The sequence below is a fragment of the Elaeis guineensis genome, chromosome 4 (genome assembly GCF_000442705.2).
Source record: "Elaeis guineensis isolate ETL-2024a chromosome 4, EG11, whole genome shotgun sequence".
In the NCBI taxonomy this organism is placed as follows: domain Eukaryota; kingdom Viridiplantae; phylum Streptophyta; class Magnoliopsida; order Arecales; family Arecaceae; genus Elaeis; species Elaeis guineensis.
The window spans coordinates 135,636,574-135,654,013 of record NC_025996.2 but is presented as its reverse complement, the minus strand read 5'-3'; the positions used below and the strand labels follow the sequence as shown (position 1 = coordinate 135,654,013).

Here is a 17,440-nt window from a genome sequence, read left to right as displayed (position 1 = left end):
AATAGATGGATAGTTTGTATATTTACACATAATAGATAAAGTTGTGGATTTGAATATTACATAACAATAAAAATTTGTAATCTTATTATATTTTATTTTAAATTTTTTATCAAAAATATATTTATGAAATATATAAGATATATTATATTGCTATAAGATGGACATAGTCGCCCATCTTATCTAAAAATAAAATATAATATAATATTTTAATATATAAAATATTAGTATATTAACCCGCATGATCCATGAAGTTTTTTTTTTTTTTTTTGCTTCAAACCTTCCCAAACCCTTTATCTGAGAATATTCTCAAAATACTTTTATTTACATAAGACATGCCTGAAATTACAATAATAAGCTCTATATCTATTGAATGGATAAAAGACAGAAAGCTCTGCTTTATTCAAAATTTTCAAAAAAAATCTTAAAAATATATAGAAAACCAAACCTATCATGAAAAAAATATATCTTTTCTAAAATTATATGAAAATAAGAGTTTTCAAATTTATCTTTTTTAATATCATATTGTTATAAGATAGACATAATTATCCCATCTTATCTAAAAATAAAATATAATATCATATTCTAATATATAAAATATTATATAATATTATTTTTATATTGTTATATTATATAAGAATTTTTGCATGTATACCCTTCTAAACATTCAAATTTGCGTGGATACCCTTTCAAAATTGATATTTACATGTATATCCTTATAAAATACTTAATTTGCATGTATATATATTTTTTTATATTTTTTATATATACACACACGTCATCTAATGCCGTTAAAAAATTAACGATTTAAAATTTAAATAATTGAAATACCCTTATGGATATGTATGCAAAAAAAGAATTATAAGGGTATATATGCAATTAGTAATTTATGAGGGTATACAAATAAATATTAATTTTGAAACAGTATTCATGCAAATTTTGACATTCAGAAGGGTATACAGGCAAAAATTTTTAATTTAATTTTTTTCTATTGTATGTTATTTTAACGAGATGGAAAGAATTTAAACACATTAATTAATATCATAGTAAGGGTGATTCAAGTACATTAATTTTATCTATTGTTTCTTTATTGGTGTTTATAGTAGGGACGGTTCACTTGTTAAAGATTTTGTTCATCTATTGTCTTGATTCTCAATAGCAATAGCTAAGATATCAGTCCCTAATGCAGCTGGACGCTCAATTTCATTCTATTTTTGGTTCTCCTTTTGGTTATCCACTCGAACCTTCCCTATTGCAGCTACTTCACCTCTACTTTAGTCATGGCTACCTAGTGTTGATTGAGAAAACTGTATATCATTATTCTCTTTTGTGACAAATAAGAAGCACTCCATCAAATCTTTATATTCTTCAAACAAACTCATTAGTTTATGATCTATATGTAGAATCATATAAGACTTAGATGATAAATGTCTAACTACAGACCAAATCTTTATGGCCTTTTCAAGTTTCAAATTGAATATGTGCACTATATCATCGTATAGATCTATGTAAGAATAGCGATCAATATCAACTAACCAGCGTTTTTATCTCCTAAAATAATATTTTATTCTTATAGAATTCTTAATTTTCTTAAAATAATCTCCAAATTTCATCTTCAACTTGAAAAGCGATTGCTCCATTTTAATAAGTCTGGACATGGAATAAGCAACCATTCATGATAAATCATATACGAAATAAAAATTAATATGATATAAAAATAAAAATAAAAATCATATCCAACAAAGAAGAAATAGATAAAAATTAATGTACTTGAATCATCCTTACTATGACATTAATTAATGAGTTTAAATTCTTTCCATCTCATTAAAATAACAGACAATAGAAAAAAAATTAAATTAAAAAGTTTTGCCTGTATACCCTCTTAAACGTCAAAATTTGCATGAATATCCTTTCAAAATTAATATTTATTTATATACCCTCATAAATTGCTAATTGTATATATATCCTTATAATTCTTTTTTTTGCATATATACCCATAAGGGTATTTCAGTTATTTAAATTTTAAACCATTAATTTTTTAACGGCGTTAGATGACATAAGTATATATACAAAAAATAAAAAAAAAGATATACATGTAAATCAAATATTTTATAAGAATATATATGTAAATATCAATTTTGAAAGGATATCCATGTAAATTTGGATGTTTAGAAGGGTATACATGCAAAAATTTTTATTATATAATATGTTACTATGTTGTCGAGTAAGATGGTCCTAATCCATCTAGATTAAATAGATAAAAATTAAGTAAGAACTTTTCGCATGTATATTCTTCTAAATATTCAAATTTATATAAATATCTTCGTAAAATTACTATTTGCATATATATTATTATAATTTTTTTTACACATCTACCTATAAGGATATTTTAGTCATTTAAATTTTAAACTATTAACTTTTTAACAATATTAAATGATATAGGTACATATGCAAAAAAATAAAAAAAAAGATATATATGTAAAATAAGAAAAAAAGATATTTATGTAAAATAAATATTTTATGAAGGTATATATGTAAATATTAATTTTGAAAGAATATTCACACAAATTTAAATGTTTAGGAGGGTGTACATGCACAAAACTCAAAAGAAAAAAAAAAAAAAAAAAAAAACTAGTAACAACTCGAATTCTTGTGCATTGCAGGTTCAGACTTTTTACCACATCAATCCTTAGATTGTGCCATGGTCCGTTTGAGATATGTGCAGATAAATAGAAAAAAAAAGGATAGAAATGTTTTGAGATCCATACAAGATGGGATACAATAGTTGATGTTGCGAAAGAAGATCGATCTTTCTTTCGCATAAAAGATATAACCTGAACTCTTTTAACAAAATTATACATATTATATAGCTAGCAAGCATATAATAGAAAAACAATAATGAAAAATTTAAAATACCACAAACATGAATGGTTTCTTTATGATGCTATAAAATAATAATTTTTACATGCATTTTCAATAATCTTTTTATGCATGTGATGTGCATAAACATTTCATAAAAATAATGCTTCAAACAATAGCAAAACATCATGTTTCACTGGATCATATTTATTTGATGATTTGACCAAATATTCAAACATTGGCCAAAACTTTTGGCATATGCTATTACTGAATGATCACATGCATCTTTAAATAGTGAAATAAATTACAGAAATAAGTAAACAATACAAGGACTTTGAAATAACTCAAACAAAAACTTACAAAACATTGTGCTGAGAGAACGTAGATGAATGAGCGAGACAGAAAGAATATTTGTATTCTAGAGTGAATAACAATTGACCCATTTGTTTTCATGATCGTCCTCATTCCAGGAAAACATTCTCAAATGATCATGAGCATTCTGAAATACATCCAATAGCTATTCTTGAATTTCTTAGATGAACAAAAATTATAAGGGGTAAACAAATGACAAAGCAAAAGCTGACAAATAGCAACATTATCCAGTGGTGCCAATTGGGCTTTGATTCCTCAAATCTATTTTTCATGCATGTATTTTGGCACAATATGCTCAAGAGCTGCATGGCAGTGTTTGAATTAGTAAAACCAAGTGGCTTGATAAGAAAAGGTCTAATCCAAGTTGAGGTATTTGCTTCAATCCTCTGCTGGCTGAAAAAATATCAGGACCTTGGAATCCTCAATCCTAAGATACAATCAAGAGGCATGTGGAACGAGAAGAATGCCTCACCAGCAACAAACACCTCAGCTAACCATGACCCATCATATCAAGCATTTCATCAAGACCTTTCAATCTTTGCAATCCTTCACTAACCAAGAAGCGGATTTTCTGCCTATCCTCACAATGTCGATTCTTCTCTATCTCCTGTCTTATTGTCTGTCTCAGCTCATCTGCAGATGCTCTAGTGTCTTAGAAGCTGCAGACATATTTTACTACCAAAAACAGGAAAGATTGGGCTCAAAAGCTTCACCTCTAGAATGGATAGGGGCCCGTCGAGCAGTCCTGAGCGCCTGCCTATAGAGCTTCAGTACGCGAGCACGGACAATGAAAGCTTGCAAGTCCAAGAAGTGGGCCATGGTTCTATTCCCTGTGAAGAGATGAGATTCATGTTATTACAGTCGCTTTAGAAACCAGAAGGATATAATACACCTCTAGAACTAAAAGAATAGGTTCAACTGATTGTTGAGATTTTCTGTGTTCGAGAGGTTTGGGTTCCAAAACCAGCTTGACTGGACTTGGACTTCCATGTTAACACATGATGGCCCAGCGAACTTTTAGAAACTGACAGATACATAAATATAACATAAATTATATGAAAACTTGACATCCTAAAAGATGCCAACTTGATACAGAAGACAGAAGCAAAACATGGATATCTCAATGCTATATGCTTATTCTCCTTTGAAGTAATGTTTTAGTTGACCTTTTTTTTCATTGGAAGAAAAAGAGACTACAGGAGTCAATGAAAGGGAAAATACAAAGGCTACCATATAAGAGCATTTGGAGGGAAAAAAGAGAGGATATCGATCTCAAGCGACTAAAAAACCTTCCATGTCGAATCGTCAGATAGCATATTCTGAACTACGGATAATAACTTTGAATAGCAAACCGAAAACCATAGCACTTTCTATCATGCCATATTTTTCTCGATAATTTAAACTTGCTCATTTCTTCAGAGAAGTATGTACCAGTGCGCCATGGTGGCAAGAGGACAGCATCCCAGCCCTCCTTGTGGAACAGAGTTTGGCTATAATGGTACATGAAAGAACTATCCTACAAAATAGTAAGGAGTCAGAAGAATGGTGATAAACCAAGACCAGCCATCCAATTGACTCGAGCCCAAATGAGAATGGATGAAGATAAAATGAGCAGTTCCTTTGAGCTCTTACAAAATGATGATGGTTTTGGAAATACCAGTCCCTGATCTTTATGGAGTTAAAAGTAAAAATTTGTTAAAATAACAAATGAGCACTCATATGCAAGAAGGAAACTTGTCCCAAAAATACAGATGAATATAATGCAGCAAAGTCCACCATCCAGCATGGCTCATGCAACTCTAACACCTTCTCTATATATAGGCATCCATATTAATTTCATTTCAAGTTATCCTACGCTTTCTCCTAGAAGATCACCAACAGCTATCATGCTTCAGCTTACAATCATTCCTAATTCTATTACAGGCATATAAATATTAAATGAAGATGCACTCATATTATCAAATATTTGGTGCAAAAGAGAAAACAAGATGCAAGTTTTCTTGTGTGAAGATTTTACCTAAATAGCTAAACTTTAGGCACCACTGAACAGAAAAAGAACCCACAGCCTAAACTTGATGGGCAGAACCAAATTATACTTAACAATAAATTTACCAGCAACCTTAAAATATGAATATAAGAAGAAATAAAGCCATATAACTACAGTGTGTGGTTTTAGTTCATTTTTGTCCTTAACCATGCCCCCCTTGGCTAAAAGAGATCCTTCAAGATGAAGTAGAAGTTCAAGGGGTGCTCTTTGGATCTTGTGAAGTATACAAGCCTGTAATAAAATCTGTCATGATTAGTCAATGCCGCGACTAACCAAATCTGAAATCCCCTTTCGATGCATCAGGTTATAACCTGATCTTAAAATATGTCCTTGCAAACATATACGCCGTTTCCTATACCACACTTGCTTCCCTCATCTAAGCTCCTTCCAACTTTGAAAAGACCGGGGATGTTACTCCTCAGTTTCAGAAACTTAACTAAGTATGCACTTGGCATCTGCCAACTGTATGCCAAGTGCCCTCATGTTCAATGGCAAGACCCTCTATTGCATAAAGTTGTCTTGGCTAGAGGAATTCAATACTGATTCTGAGGATTCACATTTATTAAATATCGATCCAGAACATTGTCAAACTATGATGGACCATACCATGATCCAAAACATTGTCAAGCTATGTTGGACCATACCATGATCCATATGTTGTTTGGACAATGTCGAAGAGTGATAGTTTTATGACATTGAATTGTCAAGCCAGTTAAGAAAACTAAATAAAAGCTGTTAAATTTAAAAGGATGTGAACATTAATTCTATCTCCCTCCTCCTCACAATTTTTCTTCTTTTTCCTTCTAGTTTCTAGGGTTGCTGACTTGAAAGTTGCACAGGACATGTATGTAAAGAAGCAAATTAGTTGGAATTCCAACAAGTTCAAAGGTATGATAAGTTGTTTGGATGACTGCAAATGATTGAAATGGTCCCCTCAAAATTTTCCCAGTAAATAAATACAGTATGTTGTTGACTTTTTCCTTAACTTTGCAAGAAAACATAAGGGGGCGTTTGGTTCGTAACCGAAATTATAATGGAAATGAGAATCGGAATAGCTTGGAAGCGGAATCGGAATGACCAAATCCCCCGAAGCATTTGGTTCGTGACCGGAATCGGAATCGGAATTGGAATAGAAAATTGAATCCATAGAGGAGAGTGGGGATTGAGTTCTATATAGATTGATCCATTCCCATTCCATCCCGGAATCGAAATCGGAATGGGACTCTTTCCAACCAAACGGTTGGAATGAAAGTCACCCATTCTGATTCCGATTCCAGACCTCCACTCCTCCCAACCAAACATCCCCTAAGTGTATAAGTTTAAGCCACAAAAGTGATGATTCCCCTGGCAGTCACAGACTAAACTCCTAGAATTTTTTTAGCATTCTAAGCATAATCTATAATCAAACCAAGAATATTATAAACTTCAGCCCATTTCTGCCAAAACCGCACAATGATATGGCAGCTGTTTCATTATAATCTCTAGACTTGTGCCACCCCACACACCAGACAGATCACAATAATGAGCTCTTCGAATTCATGATCTCTAAAAACCTTTTGACCAGTCAGTCACCTATTACTCACCCTCCCTGACTTAATATCATCTGTTGGCCTCAATCAGTATTCATTGCCAGACTAACAATATCCTCAAGAAATGGAAACTGCTCAACATCCATCAAGCATATGTCATAGTATAGACCCCTTTCGGCACTCCAAACAGCTCTTCAAATGCTCAAAAATATTGGATCTTATAATTGTATCCTATTTCAACCTCTAACTTACTCAACCATCCAAGTAAGTCTTCCGCACTCATTTTGTATTTGAGATCATTTCATTTCCTTCAAGGTTAGCAACCTTACCATATACCAATGGTGTTAAGGAACACTATAATGCAGCTTATGAGGAAAAATTCTGAAACCAAATTGTTCAAAAAATATATATATTGGTAAAACTTTTGGCAAATCATGCATGCGGTTAGCCGGTAAAATTAGTTCCAATTCAAAACAATTCTTGTTTTTTCCTTGTTCCTTTTCAGGTACAATTAGGGTTAGGGTAGAATGGTTAAAAGGGCACAAACGGAAGAATGGTGGAGAAAGCGATCTAAAACTAAACAATACCAAAAGGTAAAAGGAACAAAAAGGGCAGACATAGCTGCAACTGAAAAAAACTCTAGATTTTAACGAAGGAAAAAGAATAAATATACAAGTAATCCAAAATTTTAGAACATTAGAAACCATCAACAGAAATCTGAATCACAAGACAGAAGACAAAGAAAAAAAAAAAATCCAAGAATTTTTCTTTTTAGAACGGAAAAAAATCTCAAAATCTTGGAAACATAGCGCGAGGCAGAGGTGATACCTTCTCGCCCGCTGGAGACAATTATCGGTCCAGGTTAAGATGGAATCGTCACTGAAAGCCTGCAACAGTAGAAGGGGACAAGCAAACGGCTCTCGCCGGAGTGGCGGTTTACACCCCGGCCGTCACTGCAGCCTAGAACTTTCGCCGTTATTTGGCCTACGGACCCGCACCGACTGTCCTGAATCCAGCCTATCCACGGTGCTGTTTCCAAATTCGCTTTTTCGTGGAATTCTTTATCCACCGTTGGCGATAATTTTTCAATACATATTTAATATTTAATATTTAATATTTATAAATTAATTTTTTATTTAAAAATTTTATATAATAAAAATATTTTTATTTTTTAAAAATATTTAATATTTATAAACTAATTTTTTATTTAAAAATTTTATATAATAAAAATATTTTTATTTTTTAAAAAAAATTATGACATTCTGTGGCATAATATGATTCAGGATGTTATAATATGATCCAGGATGTTATAATATGGTCTAAAATATTATAATATGAAAGAGATATTTTTTTCAATCATTTTTCTATGTGTATTTAATACCTGCAGATCGATTTTTTTATTTAAAAATTTTGAATGATGAAATACCTCTTTTCTTTGAAAAAATTATGACATCCTGCGTTATATTATGACATTTTATGGATAAAAATTATGACTTTTTGTATGCAGAATATCATAATATGGATATAAAATATCATAATTTTTTTAAAAAATAAAAATATTTTCACCATACAAAATTTATAAACAAAAAAATCGATCTGCAGGTATTAAATACGTATTGAAAAATGATGACTATGTGAACCAATCGGATAAAATGGTGCACTCCACATCGGATTTTCAACACCGCTCGCGGTGCACAAATATTTCGTATTCTTTAATCCGTCTATGGCCCATTTAATTCAGTTATTACAAGCTTGGTTCGATTCAATCTATTTATTATAACTAGTCGAAGATCCACGCATTGTGCAGGATCGGATGTACGAAAATAATTTTTCTTCTAAATCTGATTAGATTGAAAAAAAATTATATATAAATAATAAAATAATATTCATTCAAATTCTTAGAATCACTTCATATTCTTGACTATCTATATAAATAGACTTTAATTATAAGAATATAATAATATCATATATTAATAATATAATTTAATGTAAAAAGGTGTTCTTTCTAGATGGCACAATAAAACTCATTTGAGAAGCTGAGTTGGCAACACTGCAATACTCCTTCACAGAATATTATTTTAATAAAATAATATTCATTCAAATTTTTAGGATCGTTTCATATTCTGAACTACCTATATAAATAACTTTTAATTATAAAAATATAATAATACTATACATTAATAATATTATTTAATGTAAAGAGATATTCTTTTCAGGTAGCACAACAAAACTCATTTGAGAAGCTGAGTTGGCAACACTCCAATACTCATTCACAGAGTATTGTTATATATATATATATATATATATGTATGTATGTATATATATATATATATATATATATATATATATATATATATATATATATGTATGTATGTATGTATATATATATGTTAGGACAATTCAACCGACCCTCGATTCTGACTCTAGATCGGTCTTATAAATACAATATGTCGACTAACAATCAGTTGTCCGACCGATAGTCGGTTATTCTCAGCCATCAACAGACAACTATAGCAACTCGATTAATATCCGATCGATGACCATTGGCATATCAGAGTTATTGACCGATGCTCATTTGGATCTCCATGACAACTGACATATTATTATTATTGACATATAGTTGGTTTATCTGAAACTATCAGTGTAGAAAGCACATTATGGCCAGAACATGATCAGTGGTGAGTATAACCATCCATCCACGATCACATAATGTCAGAATATGCGGAACCCACGTGCCTAACTGTTATAAATGGTTATCAACTACATGTCACGATCATTAGTGGGTATAAACAGCCTATTAACTCCAGGCTTATGGCCCGATAATTATCTTTTAGTGCCATAAAAAGCGAGACTATATGCTCGACGATTACATTTGAATCATCTATAAAAGAAAGGTAAATAAACAGTATTGGTAAGGCAATTCTGGATTGATACTCTATCATTTTTAATATTCTATCTGCTGTTCATCCCTCCCCACTGACTTAAGCATCGGAGGGTCTCCATTGGACATAATTTCGGTCAGTGCGGACTTCTTTTGTAGGTGTTCTTCTCCGACGACGGGCGCAACAGAGGATTGGCCGCAACAGATTGGCGCATCAGGTAGGGGATGATACGAGCAACCATGGCAAAAATCAGAGCTCAATATTCAACAGGATTTGCGAGACAATCTTTCTGTCGAAAAGATATTCCTCTCCCACCTTCATTGGCAGAGCCCAGCTCTTCGTGTCCTGTAGTTATTATGGACGCGTAAATTGCTGCCCTAATGCAGTAAATGAAGGTATTAACGGAGGCGGTCTACAGCCTCCAACAGCAACAAACACAACAGCATCAACAGCTGTCGGTGGAGGAGTCGGTGGCTTATTCAGTGCTATCTAGACACAACTGCAGTCTTCTATGACATTCACCCTCCTCATCTCTAGAGCGGCGATCGTCTTGGGACTCTCACCGAGACGGACAACTGCATTCGTAGCACTCCCATCGTGCCACCCATCCTTCACGGCATTCTCCCTCTCCTTCCCATGTACATGATATCAAGAAGGAGAAAATGCCGCGTACACCTTCTGCTTCTCCATCCTCAAATTCTTTAGGGAACTCTACCCCCGGATTGTCCCGACAATGGTGGCTCGATGACTACAAATGCAAGTTCAAGGAGATCGACCGCCAACTTGCCCAACTTCAGATGGAAGGTCGGAAGTCCTCCAACGACTATGACTTCCACACTGCCCAACTTCTCTCTGAGCATATTTTGGACGAACCGATTCCGTCTCAGTTTAAGATGCCGCAAATAGAGCCATACGATGACTCCATCGATCCAATCGACTATTTGAAGAGCTATAAGGCTCTCATGATGATCCAGGGGACAACCGACGTCTTCTTATGCATCGGCTTCTCGATGACTATTCAGAAGACTGCTCGAGCTTGGTATTCTGAACTTCAACCGGAGAGCATTAACTTTTTCGAGCAGCTCGAGCATTCTTTCGTGACCCATTTCCACACTAGCTGAAAGGTGCCATGGATATTAGACATTCTTTTCTCCATTAAGCAAGACGAGACAAAGACGTTGAGAGATTTTGTGGCTCGTTTCAATGCGGCCATACTTGAGGTCAGGGACTTCAATGAAGATATGGCTATATCGGCCATGAAAAGGGATCTGCGGGGATCCAGATTCTCCTATTCTTTGGATAAAACTCTTCTTTAAATCTATGCTGAGCTTTTGGAGTGCACATATAAATATATCTGCATGGATGAGGGCACTTCTGATCGATGCCAAATAGAAGAAAAAGATCAGAAAAAAAAACAGAAAAAAAAATAGAGCTCTGGCCGAATCAAGTCGGCCAACCACTAATAAACGAGCTTCACCTCGATGACGGAGTTCAAAGCCAAATAGCTATGGCAGGTATGACTCCTATACTCCTCTTTCTGCTCTCAGTGCGTAGATCTTGATGGAGATTGAAGGAGAGGAGTATATTCGACACCTCCCGCCAATGAAAGCGCCACCGAGGAGTCGTGACAGGAAGAAGTACTATCGGTTCCATCATGATCACGGATATGATACCGAATAGTGCATCCAACTCAGGGACGAAATAGAAGCTTTGATTCGATGAGGCTATCTCGAAAAGTTTCGATAAGATCGTCTGACTCAATCTTTCACCGACCAATAGCCTCAATTATATGCTGAGAAAATGATCAACAATCAACCAACGACGGGAGTTATCAATATAATTTCTGGATGATAGAAGGACCAGAGGGCAACTTTCGAAGAAGAGTCGGCGAAGAAATGATGACTTGATAATATAATTTTTTTTTGGAAGATAATGTCCGGAGAATACAAATTCTCCATGATACTGTCATTGTCTCGGTGACGATAGCAAATTATGATGTAAAAAAAATTTTAGTTAATAATAAAAGCTCAACTGATGTTTTTTTTTACTCGATTTTTTTTTGGATGTGACTACCGATTGATCGACTCAAAAGAGTCTCAACGCCATTAGTCGATTTTACTGAGGATGCAGTTACTGTGGAAGGAGAAATCACTCTCCCATTAATCGCAAGAACAAATCTACAACAGAGTACTATTCTCTTGACATTCACAGTTGTCCGAGTTCTCTCGGCTTATAATGTCATGCTCGGATGATCTGGAATTAATGCCTTGAGAGCAGTAGTTTCAACATACCATTTATTGATCCGATTTCTAATAAGAAATAGAGTCAGAAAAATGCATGGAGATCAATAGCTTGCTCGATGCTGCTTCCTCATCTCCACACAAAATAATCAATTTGAAGACTTTTTATCCGTCAATAAATTAGACCAAAGAGAAAATGAAGAAAGGGATAAACCAGCCGAACAACTGATTTCCATCCCGCTAAAAGAAAAAGATCCTGAGAAGACGGTTCTCATAAACACAATATGCCGACTAACAATCAGTTGACCGACCGACAGTCGGCTATTCTCAGCCATCAACGGACAACCACAGCAACTTGGTTAATATCCGATTGATGACTATCGGCATATCAGAGTTACTGACTGATACTCATTTGGATCTCCATAACTATCGACATACTATTATTATCAATATATAGTCGGCTTATTTGAAACTACCAGCGCAGAAAATGCATAATAGTCACAACATGATCAGTGGTGGGTGTAACCATCCATCCCATGATCACATAATGCCGGAATGTACGGAACCCACGTGTCTAACTATTATAAACAGTTATTAACTATATATCACGATCATTAGTGGGCATAAATAGCTTATTAACTTCAGGATTATAGTCCGATAATTATCTTTTAGTGCCATGAAAAGCGAGACCATGTGCTCGACGGTTACATCTGAATCATCTATAAAAGGAAGGTGAATGAATAGTATTGATAAGATAATTCTGGACTGATACTCTGTCATTTTTAATATTTTATCTGTTGTTCATCACTCTCCATTGACTTAAGTATCGGAGGTCTTCATCGGATACAATTTCAATCAGTGCGGACTTCTTTTGTAGGTGCTCTTCTTCAACAATGGGCGCAGCAAGGGATTGGCCACAACAACTGATAAATCTACTAAGAGCAAACGTCGATATTTTTGTTTGATCGACTATTGATATGTCAGGTATTCCTTCGGAGATAATAACCTACAGGCTAAATATTGATCCAAAAGTTAGGCCGGTGAGATAAAAGAAAAGGCTTTTTGCTTTTGAAAGGCAGAAGGTCATTGACGAAGAAGTCGACAAGCTCCTTGCGGCTGGCTTCATCAGAGAAGTTAATTATTCTGATTGGCTCGCCAACGTAGTGATGGTGAGAAAAGTTAATGAAAAATAGAGAATCTGCATCGATTATACGAATCTAAATAAAGCTTGTCCGAAGGACAGTTTTCTTTTGCCAAAGATCGGCCAACTAGTTGATGCAACTTCGAGACACCGATTCTTAAGTTTCATAGACGCCTTTATAGGATATAATCAGATTCGGATGGTATCTGAAGATGAGGAGTACACAGCCTTCATAACCGATAAAGACATCTACTGTTATAAAGTAATACCGTTTGATTTAAAGAACGCCAGAGCTACTTATCGACGGCTAGTCAATAAGCTATTTAAGGTATAAATCAGACGAAATATGAAAGTCTATGTGGATGATATGCTGGTAAAAAATACTCAAACTTTTGATTGTGTTCGAGATTTGAAAGAAGCCTTCGGCATACTTCGACGACATCGGATAAAATTAAATCCGACCAAGTGTGCATTCAGAGTAATTTTTGAAAATTTTTTTGAATTTCTTGTGTCACAATGAGAAATTGAAGTCAATCTCGAGAAAATAAAAGCTATCATCAATATGAAGCATTGAAGCTCCAAAAAAGAGATACAATAACTCAACGGAAGAATCACCATACTTAGTCGATTTATCTCAAGGTCGGCGGAAAGATGTTAGTCCTTCTTCAAGAACATGAGATGAGCAAAAGATTTCTCATGGTCAGACGAGCGTCGATAGTCCTTCGAAGATCTAAAAAGATATCTGGCATCTCCACCGCTACTTACAAAATCGAAGGTGGAAGAAATTTTGTATCTCTATTTGGCAACTTCGACAGAGACAGTTAGTTCGATACTCATCCAAGAGAATGAAAATCAAATTCAACGACCTATTTACTACACCAGCAAGGTGCTTTATAATACTGAAATAAAATATTCAAAGGTGGAGAAGATGATCTATGCTCTAATCATATCATCGCAACGACTTCATCCATACTTCCAAGCATATCCCATTATCATCTTGACAGATCAGCCATTGAAGGTGGTTTTATACCAACTTGATACTTCAGGATGAATGATGAAGTGGATAATAAAATTCAGCGAGTTTGATATTCAATATCACCTACGTCCATCGATGAAGGCACAAGTTTTGATCGATTTCATCGTCGAATGTGCCATATCTGACAATAATTCTGAGGATGAATCCAACAATAAAATAAAATAGATCGAAACTCCTAAGTCCGACTTGATATCGGTGTGGGTGCTACATATTGATGGAGCATCCAATGCATAGGGTAGCGGAGCTGATCTGATCCTCACCAATTTTAAAAGGATTGTAACCAAATATGCCCTTCGATTTAATTTTAAAGCTTCAAATAATTAAGCCGAATATAAAGCTCTCCTAGCCAGCTTGAAGATTGCTAAAGAGCTTGATATTGATAGCCCGAAGGTCTTCACCGACTCATAGTTGATTACCGAACAGGTTAAGGGTGAGTTTGAAGTCTGAGATCCTATTATAATAAAGTATCTTCAGAAGGTGAGAGATTTTATATCGACTCTAAAATATTTTGAGATCTCTCACATTTCAAGAACAAAGAATGCTCGAGCCAACACACTTTCTCGACTTGCAACTACTTCATTCAATTCACTGGATCGAACATTCATCGAATGCCTCGAATAACTAAGCATCAATAAAGTCGAAGAAGTGCTACAAGTCAATAATAAGCCAAACTAGATGGACCCGATCATTCAGTACTTGACTGATGGAACTCTACCTATAGATTCTTCAGAAACTGAACGACTTAGGTGGATGACCTCACAATATATTTTGATGAATGGCCTACTTTATAAGAGATCGTTCTCTCTTCCCTTACTGAAGTGTTTAAGACCAGCAGATACCGACTATGTACTCTGAGAAGTTCATGAAGGAATTTGTGAAAATTATTTGGGGGATAAATCTTTAATTTATAAAGTCTTACGACAAAGATATTATTGGCCTACCATGAAGAGAAATGCAGCTGAACTCATCTAAAGATGTGAATCATGTCAGAAGTATGCAAATATACAACATCAATCGGTCAATCAGTTGACATCAATTGTTACACCATCCTTCGCACAATGGAGAATCGGCATACTTAGTCTTTTTCCTCCGGCATATAATAAAAAAAAATTCATAGTGATTGCCATTGATTACTTCACCAAATAGGTGGAAGCTGAATCTTTGGCATAAATCACTAAAAGTAAGATAAAATAATTTATTCAGAAGTCGATCATATGCAGATTTTATCTACCACACACCATCATCACTGACAATGACTGACAATTCGATAATCAGAACTTCAAAGAGTTCTATGCAAAATTTTACATTACGCACAAACTCACATCAGTCGGCCATCCACAATCCAACGGTGAGGTAGAAGTAACAAACCGAACAATCCTACATGGTCTCAAGACCAGACTAAATGAAGCTAAAGATCTCTGAGTGAAAGAATTATATCCGATCTTATGGGCATATCAAACAACTCCTCGTATATCGACGGAAGAATCACCGTTCAACCTGGCCTATGGAACAGAAGCGATGATTCCACTTGAGATCAAATTACCATCAGTAAGAGTTAAACAGTATAATGAGCCGAGCAATTTAGAATATCGGAGAGCTGATTTAGATTTACTTTCAGAAGTCCGACAGCAAGCTCAAGTTCAAATGGCAGCATATCGGTAAAGAATAGCTCGGTATTATGATACAAAAGTTAAACTGAAGATCTTCCATCTAAGAGATCTGGTCCTAAGAAAGGTAGAAGTTTCAAAGCCTCTAGATCAGAAAGAATTATCTCCAAAATGGGAAGGACTCTACAGAATAACCGAGACACTTCAACCGGATGCATATCAGTTGGAAACTCTTGATGGAACAACTATTTCTCAAACTTGAAATGTCGATAATTTAAAGATGTATTTTCAATAAAGTTATTCACATGTACAATATTCAAAATGAAATATTAAAATTTAGGATCATGAAAGCTTCGATCAACTACATCTATAAAATGACATCAGGTTGATAAATAATCGATCGATTTTTGCCAACTATATCTCAATTTTTTATTGTAAAAATTGACATACAAACTATATCTTAGTTTTTCACTGTAAAAATCGATTTCAGTCGAATGACTACTTATGCCGACTTAGTTTTAATTAAGTAAAATATTATGCCGATTCGACCTCGATTGATTCAAAAATATATCGACTGGACTATGATTAGTAGAAAGATATTCGGTTAACCACCATCTATCAAATATTTAGATATACCAATTTGACCACGGTCAGTCGAAGGATATTTGGCTTATTACTGTCTATTCAGATACCTAAAAGATAAGATATATCGACCGACACTCGACTAACAGACAAACTCTACTACAGTTATTACTGAACATCCGATTCATCGATGGGTAATCGATTATCTGACTATGATTCCACAAAATTGAAGGTACAAAGAGAAAAATATCAAAAAGAGTTTGTACTTAAAAAATTTTCTTTTTCATTCATCGAAGAGAAAGTTACAAAATTGGATCAAAATTTGATTACAAAATTTATCTGATTACAAAAAAGAAAAAGAAAAAATATTACACCGATCACCAATCATTTTCTTCATCACCTTGCTCCGGCACAGCTTCGATAGTTGGAGCAGGTCCTGGTGCAGTCAGTGCATCTTCTTCAACCGGTGCAGTGCCCTCTTCAGCAGCCTCTTCTTCCAAACTAGGAGGAGCGATGCTACTCAAGTCCAAATTTAGATATAACTTTTCAACCGCATCTCGACCGTCCTCATATCCGACACAGTAGGAGGTGAATCCGCCCTTGAGAATCTCCTTCTTGAATTCTTTCGAATACTTGAAGTTCTCGATAGCCAGACTCAAGGCATCTCTTGCCGACTTAGCTTCAGCCTTCACGGAGGCCGACTCAGCATCGGCCTATGCCAGTCTTTCTATGGTGGTCCGATGCCTCCCACGCTCTGCTTCCAGCTCCTCAACACATCCATCTCTCTCTCCCTGGAGCCGACTGATGGAGTGCTTCTTGCCCCTGATCCGAGATTTAAGAGATGTAATATTCTGACGAGCTGATTCAAGCTCAGCTCTGGATGATTGTAGGGTGGCCGTCATACAGAAGATTTCTTCTTGAAGCTTTTTCTCCCATTCAATTGTTGCCTGAAGTTGTTTAACGGTAGCAGACTTTTCGATGGTGACGGCCACCACCTTGTCCATCCAAGCCCGGCAAAGGTCAGCGATTTTTTGATATCCACTTTTTAAGTCATACATATCATGCACCAACTGAAAAAAAAATAAGTCAAAAAAAAAAAAAGAAGAGAAGTATTGAAAAATTACCCCAAGCATCATCGGGTAAAAAGA

At 34.7% G+C, this 17,440-nt stretch overlaps 1 protein-coding gene across 2 annotated transcripts; it reads right to left on the bottom strand.

The window, feature by feature from the left end:
* Window positions 1-3,242: 3,242 nt before the first annotated feature.
* On the bottom strand, window positions 3,243-7,846 carry LOC105042564 (uncharacterized). Of its 2 annotated transcripts, none has more exons than XM_010919845.3 (4): window positions 7,633-7,846; window positions 4,660-4,744; window positions 3,942-4,058; window positions 3,243-3,861 (listed from the first exon to the last, which is right to left on the bottom strand). In XM_010919845.3, exons 2-4 carry the CDS (start codon window positions 4,730-4,732, stop codon window positions 3,719-3,721), a joined length of 333 nt encoding a protein of 110 aa, XP_010918147.1. In that variant the 5' UTR covers window positions 4,733-4,744; window positions 7,633-7,846; the 3' UTR covers window positions 3,243-3,718. The 2 variants fall into 2 exon arrangements, with proteins under 2 accessions (XP_010918147.1, XP_010918148.1); XM_010919846.4 differs by having other exon boundaries at window positions 4,660-4,739.
* Window positions 7,847-17,440: the final 9,594 nt, after the last annotated feature.